Source organism: Myotis nattereri, assembly GCF_964212035.1.
Source record: "Myotis nattereri genome assembly, chromosome: 10".
In the NCBI taxonomy this organism is placed as follows: domain Eukaryota; kingdom Metazoa; phylum Chordata; class Mammalia; order Chiroptera; family Vespertilionidae; genus Myotis; species Myotis nattereri.
In genome coordinates, this window is record NC_138085.1 from 40675130 (window position 1) to 40690207 (window position 15078).

The 15078-nt window shown below is 36.8% G+C and overlaps 1 protein-coding gene across 1 annotated transcript in view; it reads left to right on the forward strand.

The window, feature by feature from the left end:
• EXOC6B (exocyst complex component 6B) overlaps nucleotides 1–15078 on the forward strand; it is a 530863-nt gene that overhangs the window by 267945 nt on the left and 247840 nt on the right. The window contains exon 9 of the mRNA XM_081101107.1: nucleotides 14930–15013. Within this exon, the coding sequence (XP_080957233.1) occupies nucleotides 14930–15013 (84 nt within the window). The remainder of the gene's footprint in view (nucleotides 1–14929; nucleotides 15014–15078) is intronic.

Consider the following 15078-nt stretch of genomic DNA (forward strand, 5'->3'; position numbering starts at 1 on the left):
ACATTCTTATGTTAGTATTTTAATTGGACCTAGATGCTCTTTTCTCTTGAGAAAATATCTGGGACTAGAATATTCTAGTTATCTTTTTGTTACTGATTTCTAGATTTCCAATGGAGTCATTTAATATACCCTATAGATTTTTACACTTTGAAACTAATGGAGATTTTATTTATGGTCCAGAATGTAATATAATTTTATAAATGTTCAATCTGTACTTGAAAATAATTCATATTCTTGTTTAATAGAGTGACTACATATGACAGTTCAATTTGCCAATATTTTTTGATTTGGTTCTAACAAAATATATAGAAAATATGTAAGGCTATTATAAATGAAGAAGGATTAAGATGTAAAGGGAAATAGGGTTTCTCTACTTCCCTAGAACTGGGAAAATGGCAGTATCAATAGCCAATGATAAGTTATAGCATGTATATGTAATGTAATGCCTAGGTCATATATATACATGTATATGTATATATACCAGGTGTATATAATATAATATCTAGATTATAATATATTATAATAAATAATATAGATATTATAATATAATATATATAATAACCAATAAAAATATTGTATAAAGAGATAAACTTCAAAACACTATAGTAATAAAAGCATAATATGCTAATTAGACCGGACAGCCAAACATCCTTCCGGATGTCCTTCTGGAAAAAGCCAGGGCTGCGAGGGCCAAGGCAAGCTGCCACGGCTGCAAGGGCCGAGCCCCTTGCACGAATTTTATGAATCAGGCCTCTAGTCTATAATAATAAAAGTGTAATATGCAAATTGACCGAACGACTGAACAGCAGAATAACCGTCTGGACAACCTTCCGGATGACCACGCACACTGACGCCACGCCAGCCAAGGTGGGTGCAATGCGATTGGTCTGGGGGCTGCACCATCGCCCCACGATCACCCCACAGAGGGAGGCCCAGGCCACTGGCCGGTGGGGTGATCGATTGGGGGGGGGGTGGAGGCAAGAGGTCAGCTGTTTCACCTGCTGGCCCTGCCCCCCACCCAAGTTCCCCATTCGCCAACTGGCAATCTGAGCCTGCTGGCTGGTGAAAGAGACCAAGAGGGTAGTTAGTGAGCCTCATAGTGACTGGTTGAGTGGTCGTTCTGCTGTTAGGGTCAATTTGCATATTACCTTTTATTATGTAGGCTAGTGCTGGAAGTTCTAGCCAGTGTAGTAAGATAAGAAAAGGAGATAAAAGGCATACAGATTGGAAAGGAAGGCATGTAACTGTCCCTATTTGCAAATAACATGATTGTTAATGTTGAAAACTCCAAAGAATCAAGATAAAACCACCTGATAATAATAAGTGAATATAGCAAGGTGGCAGGATGCAAGCTATACAACAACCAGTTGTATTCCTGAATACTAGCAATGAACATATAGATACCAAAATTAGAAATGTAATACCATTATGATCACTCAAAAAATATATGCTTATGTATAAATCTAAAAACACATGTACAGTGTTTGTATCCTGAAGACTACAGGATGCTGATGGATAAAATTAACAAAGATGTAAATACATGGGAAGACAAATTGTGTTCATGGATTGGAAGGCTCAGCACAGTAGAGATAGATATCAATTTTTTCCAAGTTGATACACAAATTTAATGAAATTCTTATCAAAATCCCAGCAAATTTTTATAGATATGGACAAGATTATTCTAAAATTTGTATGTAAAGTTAAAGAAATTAGAATAACTAAAACAAATTTTGAAAAAGAAGAATAAAGTGGAAACATCAATGTACACAATTTCAAGATTTATTATATAGCTACAGTAATCAAGACTGTGCTGAGGGACAGTTGGGACAGAGTAGGGAACCCAGAAATAGACTCACAAAAGTATTTGACAGAATTGCAAAAGCAATTCAACAAATGGTCCTGGAATAATTGGATAGTCATAGGCTAAAATTCACTTAAAATGGATCATGACTGAAATGTCAGCTGCAAAACTACAAAACTTTTAGGACAGCATAGGAGAAATCCTCAGAATTGAGGGATTGACAAGGAGTTTTTAGACTTTATTCCAAAAGCACTCACCATAAAAGAGAAAAATTGATAAACTGTAACTTATCAAAATTAAACAATTTTGCTCTGTAAAAGACTCTCTTAGGAGGATGAAGAGATAAGCTACAGAGTGGGAAACAATATTTGCAAACTTCATACCCAAAAGGCTTTTCTCTCAGAACCCCCAAATCAAACAATCCAGTTAGGATATAGGCAAAATACAGAAGGAAACAATTCACCAAGGCAGATACATAGGTGGCAAATAAGCACATGAAAACATCTTCTGTTCAGTGCCATTAGTCATTAGAGGAATTAAAAGTAAAGACACAATGAGCTATCAGTACACTCCTATCAGAAGAGTGATGACACCGAAGGCCAGGAAGGGTGCTGCTAAGAATGGAAAATGCTGCAGTCACTCTGGAAAACAGGGAGTTTCTTATAAAACTAACGATGCAACTGCCATATGACTCAGTAGTGGCATTCCTGACCTTTTTTCCCAGAGAAATGAAAACTTAGTGCAGGTATTTTCTATACACGAATGTTGATAGCAGCTTTATTCATAACTAGAGACCCAGTGCACTAAATTCATGCGGGGGGTGGGGGGGCCCTCAGCCCTGCCTGCAACAACGCCAGCATCCCTCGCCCCGGCCTGAGGCCCCTCCCCTCCCTCTGCGTGTCCGGGGCCCCTCCTCTCCCCTCCCTTCGCACGGCCAAGGAGCGAACGCTGGGCTCACATTGCCGGGGTGACACCACCAGTGTCCCACCCTGGCCACTATGGGCACTGCCATCTTTGTCACAGAGTGATGGTTAATTTACGTATTACTCTTTTATTAGATAAGATAGCCCCAAACTAGAAACAGCTCTGATGTCCTTCAGTAGGTGAATGGTTAAGCAAACTGTGGTACATTTATACCATACCATGGACTAATATTCAAATATAAAGGAGAGAATTATTGATATATACAACAACCTGGATGACTCTTCAGAGATTTATGCTGAGTAAATGAGCCAACTTCAAAAGGTTACATATTATAAAAATTCTATTTATGTAAGATTCTTAAAATGAAAACATTGTAGTAATGGCAAACAGAGTAGTGCTTGCCAAAGATTAAGTAAGGGGTTGGAAATGAGGGAAGTGGGTTTGGCTCTGAAAAGGAAACAAGGGATTCTTACAGTTTTGGAAATGTGAATCTTCACTGTTGATAACCTGCCTGTACTATACTTTTTGAAAATGTTTACTATTGCAGAAGCTGGGTAAGGCACATGGCAGCTGTCTATTATTTCTATTAACTGCATGTGAATTCACAATTCTCTCATAGTAAAATGTTTAATTTTAAAAATTGGTATTTTATTCAACTTTTAATTTTCTTTTTTTAACTTGTATTCATATATATATATATATATATATATATATATATATATATATATACTATATACTATATACTAGAGGCCCAGTGCATAAAATTTGTGCATGGAGGGGGTGTGTGTCCCTCAGCCCAGCCTGCACCCTCTCCAATCTGGGATCCCTCTCACAATCCAGGACTGCTGGCTTCCAACTGCTTGCCTGCCTGCCTGATTGCCCCTAACTGCTTCTACCTGCCAGCCTGATTACCCCCCCTAACCACTCCCCTGCCAGCCTGATTGACACCTAACTGCTCCCCTGCCGACCCGATTGTCCCTAACTGCCTTCCCCTGCTGGCCTGGTCACCCCCAACTGCCCTCCCCTGCAGGCCTGGTCCCCCCCAACTACCCTCCCCTGCCGGCCATCTTGTGGCCACATGTGGGTGGCCATCTTGTGTGTTGAAGTGATGGACAATTTGCATATTACTCTTTTATTAGATAGGATATATATATTTTACCAAATGTTGGTCTAATGTTTGTTGTCCACTTTGTCTGTTTTTAGAAAAATCTGCGTATTTTTCTATCTAAAGCTCAGTATGACAGATTTTTATTGTTAGATTTTAAATTTTCTGTTTCTGTAAAGCATTTGTAACTGAGGGCAGGGGAGGGGGGACTGCATAGATTTATTTATACAGAATTTCCCCAATCCTCATTTAATTGTATAAAGGGCTGTTTTTGGGGGTATGTGTGGCAAATTTGATTTTGAAATTCAGGGAGCAGCCATGTCTTTAATAAAACAGCCATTACATACATTTATGTATCATAAAAATAATGTGTATAGCTCTTTCAGTTTATAAAAGTAGTACTTCTACTGAACCTCAGATTTTGTGCTTTTCCTGGCATTGGTTTCCTTTATATGTTTGGGATATAGCTTTTAAGTGACTATATCCCTGAGTCTTTTGGTATAAAATCCTATACTGTACCTTCTGGGAAGCCAGTGCTTTTCATTGTGAGGACTGTTAGTAACATCATTGCCTTCATCTCCATGAAGTGATTGTGTGGAACAACTGTGAGATGCTGGTTTTATTTGTATGTACATTTTTAGATGCCATATTTTCCTACTAGCTCTTTGATAATTGTTCAGAGGCCATACTCCTTTTGGCCATGTGAAAAAAATGAAGAGAGTTTTGGGGAAATTTTAAACTTTCAAATTGTGAAGTGCTTGAACAGTTTAAAAGATGGACAGGTGTGAGTTAGAAGAGACTTCCCTTAAAAATTGGCAAGTATGAAACTGGGCAGTTGAATAATAACTTTGGAAAGCTATCAATATTGGTAATAGTTCTTTGGAGAAAATTCAAAAAGCCTCATTGTTCCACTCTAATTAAAGGAATAATTTTCCTTCTTGTCATGTGTATAGACCCACCTCCCTAAGAATTCTTGGTGTCCCATTGTTGGGCAATTAATTTGGTGTACTTTTTTGCTCACATATTCTTGGATTCCTTGGTTATTATAAGGGACAACCCTATAAAATGATGGATGGGGGTGTGTGTTATTCAAATCATAGTGCCTTTTTCCTTAATAGAAAAATAACATGCATTTTAATTATTTTGTACTAAAAGCTATGTTACATATTAAAATTCTCTTGTGAAGATGGATATTAGCTGAACCTACTTGGGGTAATCATGTCATAATATATGTAAATAAGACCATCATGTTATACCCCTTAAGCTTATGCGATTATATATATAAATTTTCAATAAATCTGGAAAAATAAAACATTCTCTTGCTAAATATCCACAAATGGATTAAATTTATTATATTTGTATTATAATATAATAATGGCACATTAAGGTACACGTTACTTGCAGATTATTCAAGTTAGGGTTTCTCTAACAAAAGGAACATTTATCTTAAAAGTGAAATCCAAATTTTTCTCTGATCAATTACCTTAATCATAGAGGAAGTCTAGGTGTTTGTTCTAACCAGGTATCTAGGTTGTAATTTTAAGCAGTTTGGTTTGCTAAGCATGATTAAGACACTGTTCCCTTTGAAGTATACCCTTTTGCTTCTAAGGTACAACTGTTTATCATCTTGGGTCAAAGGTTATAAAAAGTAGTCATCAATTAAAGCTTTATTGGTTGTAATTGGAAATGCTATGAAAGGAGCCAGCCAAACTGAATTTGATAATAAAAGACTCTTTGTTAAAATATTTAATAAATTAACACTCTCTCTTGGAAGGGGAAAGCTAATTACAAAGCCCACGATTGTTAATCATAATGTTTACTTTTTTCAAAAGCACAGCCTCAACTACTCCATAATCATTAAACATCAGATTTCTTCTTTTGTCTTTTCTTTTAATTCCTACAGACTCTGTCATTCCTGGAGGGGATGATCTTTCTATGGCTCAGGCTGGGGATATGGCAGAAGGAGGAAATGCCAAGACAAACATAAGTTGTAAGGGCCATCTTAAAAATAAACAGCACTCTGTTAGAAGGTCGGATTGCCTTTGCTGTTTTCAAAAAGGATCAGCTGTTTATGTAGATTCATTTAGTAGGCTAATTGAATGGTATCAAGAATTGAGCATACCTAGTTTTTGTGTGTGTGTGTTTTTTTCGAGGTGTTTTGACAGTGTTGTGGTTCTTGAATTTTAGACACTTTTCAAAGCCCTGATATAGGGAAGGGGAGCTGCGATACATATTACCATCACGGCTCTTGAATGACCTTGCATGGGAACTCTAAGAATGGGCTTTTACATCTGAGAATGACATGTTTCTAGGTTTAAGCAATAGAGGGCATCTTGGGTTTGTTCTTTATACATGTTTCTGTTGTCTAATCTTGAGGGCAGTTCTAATGAAAGAGAATCCTGCTTTAGACCTGCAGTGCAAATTAGCCATATGGTGAAGTGTAATATCCCGCTGCATGTCATTATGGGGCCCTATGAAAAGTGCTCCTCTTTTCACATGGAAGCAAATTAAAATGGCCCTTTCAGGTTTTTTCCCCCTTTAAATAAACTCCCCCCAAACTCTGAATAAACCTGTCTTCACTTGGAAGCCGGGACAGTTAAAAGGGAGTTCTCCAGCTGCAGTCAGGGTGGTGAAATTACAGGCTTTGCCCAAGACCAAATGGAAATATTGCTTCCTGTAGGCAAAGCTGAAAGAACAATGGTATGTGCTTCCCTTCTTTCATTTTCACTCCCTTGTTTCTCTGTGTATTTGTCTTTAGCTGCTTCTCAATCCAAGGGTTACTTTTCTGTTATTGTGATTGATTAGATGGAATTGGCCCACTCTCCAGTAGACTCCATATCAATCTTTACCTTGAGAGACCCCCTAGATGAAGGACTGTTTAGCCAAATAATTGCACAGTAAATATTTAAGGAAGAGGATAGGTTTGTCCCTCTTTGCCTATTGTACAGCCCATATGAAGTAGCATTGTCCCAACATAAGTTTTTCTCCCTTTTTCAAAACTAGCATGTAGATACCACTAATGTTTGGTGGCATATGGGGCTTAGTAATCATGTGAAAGGTTTAGGGTGTCTGTGCATGGTACATATTATTATTATCTTTTATGAAGACAAAGCAATGGAAAGGTCTTTCATCTGGCCTCCCACCCCCTCCCTCAAGAGCAAGGTCACATGATCCTGACTTATTTGTTTACTAGTGCACATTTGTAATTTCTAGTAGCTAAAATTTGACTTTTGAGCTTTTACAAACAAACAAACAAACAAAATAATCCTCTTTCATTGGCCCACACTGAGTGGCAATACTGTGTGTGTTTCCTATGTTTATATCCAGACAAGTGTCTAGACACATAAGGAATTAAAGTTGTCACTTATGTTTTTATTTTTAAACATTTATTCTAAACCCTTGTTTGTTCCAGCATTTGTGAGAAGGTTTATAGCATGTGTTTGAAGAAAGGGAGTTGGAACAGTGTTGTGCAATAAAAGTGGATCATACGCAATTATGTTGTTTGAGAAAAGATTTTTGCGTGCAAAATTCAGTGAGAAGAATATGTACAATATGATCTGATTTATATGTGTGTTAATATACTGTACATATGTGTGTATGCATGTGAAATATCTGTCTTTAGAATAGGAAAAGGTCTGTAAGGGAGTATACTAAAAACAGTAGTTATCTCCAGGTGATGGAGTTATGAATGACTTATTTTTCTCTTTTTGCCTGATCTTTATTTGTTTTTTCTAAGGCACATATTTTAATTTTGTAATTAATAATAATTTAAAAAGAGATAGATAATATAGAAAACACAGCTAAAAGCAAAATATTTTAAAAATCCCAAAGAATTTCTGGCATAGCCTGATAAGTGGGTCATTTCCTGGTAAAAATCTAGTGCTGGATTTAATGATTAGACTTAGGGAATTGTCAATGGCTTTTGGAGCGTTTGACTATTAGCACCCTTCTCCAAGTTAATCACTAAAAATGATATAATAGTTAAATCAGATATGAATTTAGAGGATAAAGTACCCAGGAAGTTGAAGAAGAGATTAACACTCCCTGGAGAATATTTCTTTCTCTTGTTTTAACAGTAAGTAAAAATAGGATATATTCTTTGATCATTAGTTTTTCTTAGTTGTTCTATAAATGAATGGCAAAAATTTGCTGTAGAGATTTCTTTGTAATGTAAACTAAAATCTAGGTTACATTTCAGATGGGATGCACACATTTAACATAGAAAATACTAAACCAAGTCTTGCCTGGCTTCTAAGTTTTTCTTAAAATTTACTAAAGTACTTTAGATGCATTAAAATCTGGAAACTTACAACATTAATAAATGAGGATGATAATTAACATTGCATTGTCTGAATTTGAATAAGATTTGCTCTAACTTTAGAGCTGATTGAATGGATTGAAAAGTCCAGTAGTAGAGTGATGTGTGTTTTGCTGCCCTAAACAGAGCAAACTTTAAAAAGTCAGAGGACACTTTATCTCTTTTCCACTGTATGCCTTTTTGCCTGAAAATGCAATCCTGAATTGATGAATACATTGGTTGTCCACCCCTGTATGCATGGATTCTCCTTTTGAAGGCTTCTAGACTGTGGGGTGGGTGGGAAATAGGAACTTTGGTGGCAGCCCAGTTCCTCCTGTGCTGGCGAATACGTAATAGTGCTTATACAAGGGCACAGATAAGGATACCCTATATAATTGTAATTTTCACTCACTTTAAGAAGTTCAGAGAGTGTAACATGAGAGCTGTGTGGTAGGAGAATGTTTATCCATATTTCGTGAACCTAGTAGGCCAATTGCTTGCTTGACACGAGAATCAGTTTGTGGATAGTCTTTGAAACCGCTTTGGTCCTGCGCACATCATCCTGCTATAAATTGCCACTTCCATAAGGATGTTTGATCTACTGCCAGATGAACGGTGAGTGGGCCAAAGGCAAACCACAAACCAAATCTGTGGTCCAGAAAGTACTTCTGTTGTTCAAAATAGAGCAATTGGGAAAATGAAACAATACAAAGCAAAATTTGAGACCTGAAAAATCATACAGGATAAAAAGGGATAGGGAATATTATTCTAAAAATTTCAGAGGAAACATGATTCTAAAAATCATTTTCTGTAAGAACCAAAAGAAAATTTTAGAAAGTTGTTTGGTGTGAAGAAGTCATAATCTCTATGAAACAGGAACAAAATTCTTTAAAAGACTAAAATGGTCCTATGGAGATAGAAAACCAACAGGATGAGATAAGTAGGAATAATTACAAAGAAATGATTTTTGTAATAGCAGATAAAGTATATATATGAAAATGAAGTCTTAAAAGAAAATATTGATTTCTATCTTATTCACAGTTTTAATGATTTATTCAAAGACATGTATATTGAATGGCATTTATGTGCCAAGCATGGCATAGGGTCTGGGAACACAACAATAAATAACACAAACAAAAAATGTGTTTTCATGGAGCTTGCATCCAAATGAAATGGCACAAACTAGAAAACAGCATTATCAGATGGAGATATATGCTGCGCAATGAATTAAAAGTGGGCTATGTGTTAGGCATCGCTTTTCATTTTAAATTGAGTAGTAGAAAAATCTTCTCTAAGTAGTTGGCATTTAAAGCAATATTTTAATTATAGGAGAGAGGCAGACATTTTTTTTTTTTTTTTTTTGGTGTCACTTGGGATTCTTGTGTTAGGCTCTTTTGTACTTTCATTCTACAGATATTCCTTATATTATCTCATTTTCTCCTAGGCTTCAGTTACCATCTCTCTGCTAATGATTCTGCAATCCATTATCGGTAGCCTAGCTCTTTCCCCTGAGCTGTAGACCCAATTACGCCTGCTCCCAAACACTTAGCACTTGAAACTCACAAACTAAACATGTCCAGTACAGAGGAGGACATTATCATCAATATCCCCAGATACAGTCAGTTCTTGTTATTCATGGTAGTTCTGTTTTATAAAGTCACTATAAACACTGAGTTAATGAATACTGAGCCATTGCACTAGGGAAATAGAGGGTTATGTTTCTGTGAGCTTCTGATCACAACATTTTCATCAGCCAATCAATTCATAACCTTGTTTTATGTGTGTTTCTCTTTAAAGACACATTTTTCAATATATATTATTGATTCATTAATATTGAATTCATAGTCAACAGCATTATAACTCATTCCTGAATGAAGCTTATTTAAAACATGTGTTTTCTCCATAAGGCACATCTTGCCTTATGATTTTTTAAATTTATCTTTATTGTTGATAGCACTACAGATGTCCCCTGTGTTTCTGTTACCCACCCCCCATTGGCCCCCTCCACCCCACACACGCCCCTCCTAGGCCTTTACCAAACTATTGTCTGTGTCTGTGGGCTCTGCATATAAGTTCCCAGGCTTATCTCTGCCCTCCACATCCCAATCCTGCCTTCCTTCTGAAATGTGTCAGTCTGTTCCATGCTTCTATGCCTTTGGATCTATTTTGTTCCTCAGTTTATTTTGTTCATTAGATTCCACATATGAGTGATACCTTTCTCTGACTGGCTTATTTTGCTTAGAATAATACTCTCCAGGTTCATCTAAGCTGTTGCAAATGGTAAGAGTTCCTTCTTTTTTTAAATAGCTATGTAGTATTCCATTGTGTAGATGTACCACAGCTTTTTATTCACTCGTCTGCTGATGGGCACTTAGGCTGTTTCCAAATCTTAGCTATTGGACTGCTATAAACATAGGGGTGCATCTATTTTTTTGATTGGTGTTTTGGGTTTCTTAGGATATATTATTAGAAGTGGGATCACTGGGTCAAATGGGAGTTCCATTTTTAATTTTTTGAGGAAACTTCATACTATTTTCCACAATGGCTGCACCAGTCTGCATTCCCACCAGCAGTGCACTATGGTTCCTTTTTCTCCACATCCTCGCCAATAGTCATTTGTGGATTTGTTGATGGTAGCCATTCTGACAGGTGTGAGATGGTACTGCACTGTCGTTTTAATTGTATCTCTCTGGTGTTTAGTGATGTTGAGAATTTTTTCATATGTCTCTTGGCCATTTGTATGTCCTCTTTGGAGAAGTGTGTGTTTAGCTCCTCTGCCCATTATTTGATTGGATTGTTTGTCTTCCTTTTGTTGAGTTGTATGAGTACTTTATATATTTTGAAAATTAACCCTTTATCAGATGCATCATTGGCAAATATGTTCTACACCTGAAACTAATATAATGTTATATGGCAGTTATAGCTCAATTAAAAAAAAAGAAGCACAAATACAAAAAATGTGGCACTAGATAGACTATGAAAAGGATAGTTGTTTATATATAGTATGTAAACAACAATAAGAAGGCAGAGCATTGCTTTGTTCAGCCTCAGCCAGGAACGTGTGCATCAGGCAACTCAAATTTTTTACTCCTCTGCATACACCCCTAAATGACCATGAAAGAGTCACAAGAATGGATTTTGGGGTTATAAATAAATTTTAACAAGTAGGCAAATTTACAAATATGGAATCCACGAATAGTATTCGACTGTATATTCTTTCTCGTATGTTTCCTTTCTTATTAAATGGCACCACTGTCAAACTAGTTCCCAGTTAGAAACCTCACATCAGCCTTCTTTCCTTCCTGTATCCAATCAATCATTGGCTTGTACCTCCTAAATATATGTCAGATTCTGACTGATCTTTTTGTATCTAACTTCCCCTTTCTTTATTCTATGCATTACATTAAACTTCCACGTGTCAAAAACTCTTAAGCCTTTACAGTTCAAGTCCAAGTATCTTAACGTCATCTCTCTCATGTAACCCCCGAGTTCCAGCCATAAATAACTTTCAGTCCATGGGATGTGTGATGCCTCTTTTCTCTGACCCCCTGTGTCTCTATAAGGATCATTCCTTCTCCCCCTTTTTTATTCTTCTGACTTATTCTTTAATTATGAGTATAAATGTCATTTTTTTTCTGGCAAGCCTTCTCTGACATTCCCTCCACTCAGTGTACACACACACACACACACACACACACACACACTCACTCACTCACACACTCACTCCCTGTAATCCATAAGGTTTTGTAGTTAATTTTAATATAATTGCTTGCTTAATTGTTAGTCTTCCACTATAGACTATAAATTCTGTGAAGGCAGAGGCAATTCTCAGTGACTATCACCTGGTAATATGGCACTTCATAGATAAGTGACTTGTTTTTCTGTGATATTGTATGTATTAATTATTACAAAGCCTTTGGAGCACTGTAACACTAATGGCACAATGATATAAAATGAAAAAACAAACAAACATCTTTTTACTTGCCTGTCTATTGTTTTGTTTCTATTTTGCTTATGCCTTTAATAGCTTTTAAAAAATATTAGTGATTGAAAGAGTTTGAAGCTGAAGTGGAAATCTCTACTGTTCACATTTGACATGTTTGTGAGTAGGCAGGCACTTCATCAGTTACTCAGCTGCACCGCTCAGACATCTGCTTCTCAAATTCCACCTGTAAGCACCGACTTGACAAAATTGGCAGAGGAAATAGAATAATCAGAGGTGAATGTTTTTTAGCAGCCATTAGGGAAAATCTAACTCATTTTTGTAAATTAGATAAGTTGGTCTTTTCTTATGTTTTTATTCTATTGAGTGATTATTTGAAAGGCAAAATTGTATCTAGTTTAGAATTAAGTAGAGGACCATGATTTGGTTTTTGTATAGAATTTCATCTTGTGTATTTTCAATCATTTATTAAAAAAATAATTAAATTAGTATACTATGGTCTAATTAAAGAGAAGGCTTTCCCTAAATTCTCAGCTAAGTGTATCTTGGCTCCAAAGCATGTTGAATATGTAACATCACACCAGAATAATAAAGGGCCTTTAGGACTGTTAACCTTAAAATGAAAAGCCCTTCAGTGTGTACAGAATGTAATTGACATTTAATAATACCACTATGCTGTGAAATGGTGACAAGTGGGGAATAACTTTAACAAACCAACAGGCAGTTTCCACTTCTTAGTTTTTAAATAGAATCATTTGCTACCTCATTAACTTATGGACTAAGAAAGCCTTAAAATAGCTGTCTTAGTGTTTGATTTGATTTTATAGGCAGAAAAACTCAGGTGTGTACAATTATTATCACTTCAGCATTTTTTAAAACCTGTGTTTTTAAGTTACACCAGGGTTCAACAAATCATGACCCCTGGGCCAATTCCTGCCTCCTGCATGTTTCTGTATGACCTGTGAACAAAAATGTTTATATTTTTAAATGGTAAAAAAATCAAAAGAAGAATGATATTTCATGACAGGTGGACATTATGTGAAATTCTAATTTCAGTTTCCACAAACATGGTTTATTGGAACCCAACCACACTGATTTATGTGTTGTCTATGGTTGTGTTTGCTCTGCAACGTTAAATAGTTGCAACAAAGACCGTATGGTAACCAAGCCTAAACATACATACTTACTATTCTGCCCTTTACAGAAAACATTTGGTAAACCCTAAGCTACACTATTGTGTTTGCATGCTCTACCTTAAATCAAATTCAAAGAAGTCATGTTGGGTGAAATTCTTCAGACTTCTGGGGACGCAAAGGAAACTGAGCTTCGTATTGCAGGATGTTTATACTTTCTCACATGGGCAGGGCTTTCACTTTCTTCACTGATTTATCTTATTTAATTTTTAAACAGACACTTGCATAGTGGTTATTATTTATCAGACACTGTTCTAAAAGCTTTGTAACTCTTCTAAATCTTCATAACAACTCTGTGTGGTTGGCATCTTTACAAATGAGAAAACCATGGTACATCTATTTGTGAAAGCTAAGTAGTTAAATAGTGGAAGTTACATTACTGAAGGGGAGTTATATAGCTAGTCATGTGAGTTGTAGAGCTACTAAGGGGCAGAGTCACGGTTTGAATGAAATCGTCCGGTTCCAAAATCATCACTTTTAACCAGTGTGCAATGCTGTCTCTCCCTTTCCACTCTTGCTCACTTAGAGAAGTCTTGGATTAAAAGTAAAGTTTAGTTATAAGGGAGCATCATGTTTTAAAAGCTTTGAATTTATATTAGTTTTCTTGGGCTGCTGTAGCAAACTGCTACAAACTATGTAGTTTAAAACAGCAGACATTTGTTCTGTCATAGTCTGGGAGACTAGAAATCCAAAATCAAGGGGTCAAAAGATCACCCACCCTCTCAGGCCCCCGGATAGAATCCTTCCCTGCATCTTCCTAGCTTCTGGCGGTGGCTGTCACTCCTTGGCGTTCCTTGGCCTGTGGCCGCACTACCCCAGTCTTAGTCTGGGTCACCACGTGATGTCCTATTTGTCCCCTCTCTGTGTCTTTTCTCCTCTCTTTTGAGGACACCAGTTACATTGGATTAAGGGCCACCCTGCTCTAGTCTGGCTGCATATTAATTTCACTAATTGCATCAAGGATGACCCTGTTTCTAAAATGATCACATTAAGAGATCCAGGGAAGGACATGCATTTTGAGAGGACACTTCAGTATAATCCAGTTCCAGAGCTCTTGAGGCAGCCTTTGTTCCTTTAGCACCTACAGGTAAGCCTAGAATTATAAATGAAAAGGGGAAGCTATGCACCCAGAATTCCCAGGGCTTTTCCCCTTCCTCTCCTTCCCTTCCCTTTTGTGTCAGTTCTGTGCTAGAGTATATTCTATCTGGGAAGACTGATTTACTATCCTCAGTTCCTACCTTTTTCCTGCCTCTCTTTGGCCCTTTGCTCATGATTCAGTTTTATTCTAGACATTTTTTCTTGAGGAATGTTCTGTAAGGTTTTTTAAGGAACGTTTTCTCAACCGCTAACCTATGAGAATGTTGGTTCGTCTTTATTCTTGTGAATCTGTGATAGTTGATTCAGAAACCAGCTTTGGTGTTCTTGACGTTGATTTCCGGTGGTTTCCTCTTAAAAATCGTTTCTATCCTTCCCTACAGGATTTGTAAGTAAGGTTCAACAAATGGTAATAGTTATTTTTTCTATGATTACTGTAATTGTTAAAATAGCATATTTTGAGAAAGGTGGGGATGCCTCAGTTCCAGACCCTGGGACCTTCTCTTTTCTCATAAAATACTAGAATAATTGGCCCTGTTGTGTCAGTCCATTTCCTTTCATTTATTTACAGGGCGCCCGGGAAACATTTGAGAACTATTACCGAAAACAGAGGCGAAAACAGGCCCGTCTGGTGCTCCAGCCTCCATCCAACATGGTAGGAGCCCCACCTTTATTTTCCTCACCTTTTCACTTTCCTGGAATCTTTGAATTATTTTGCAT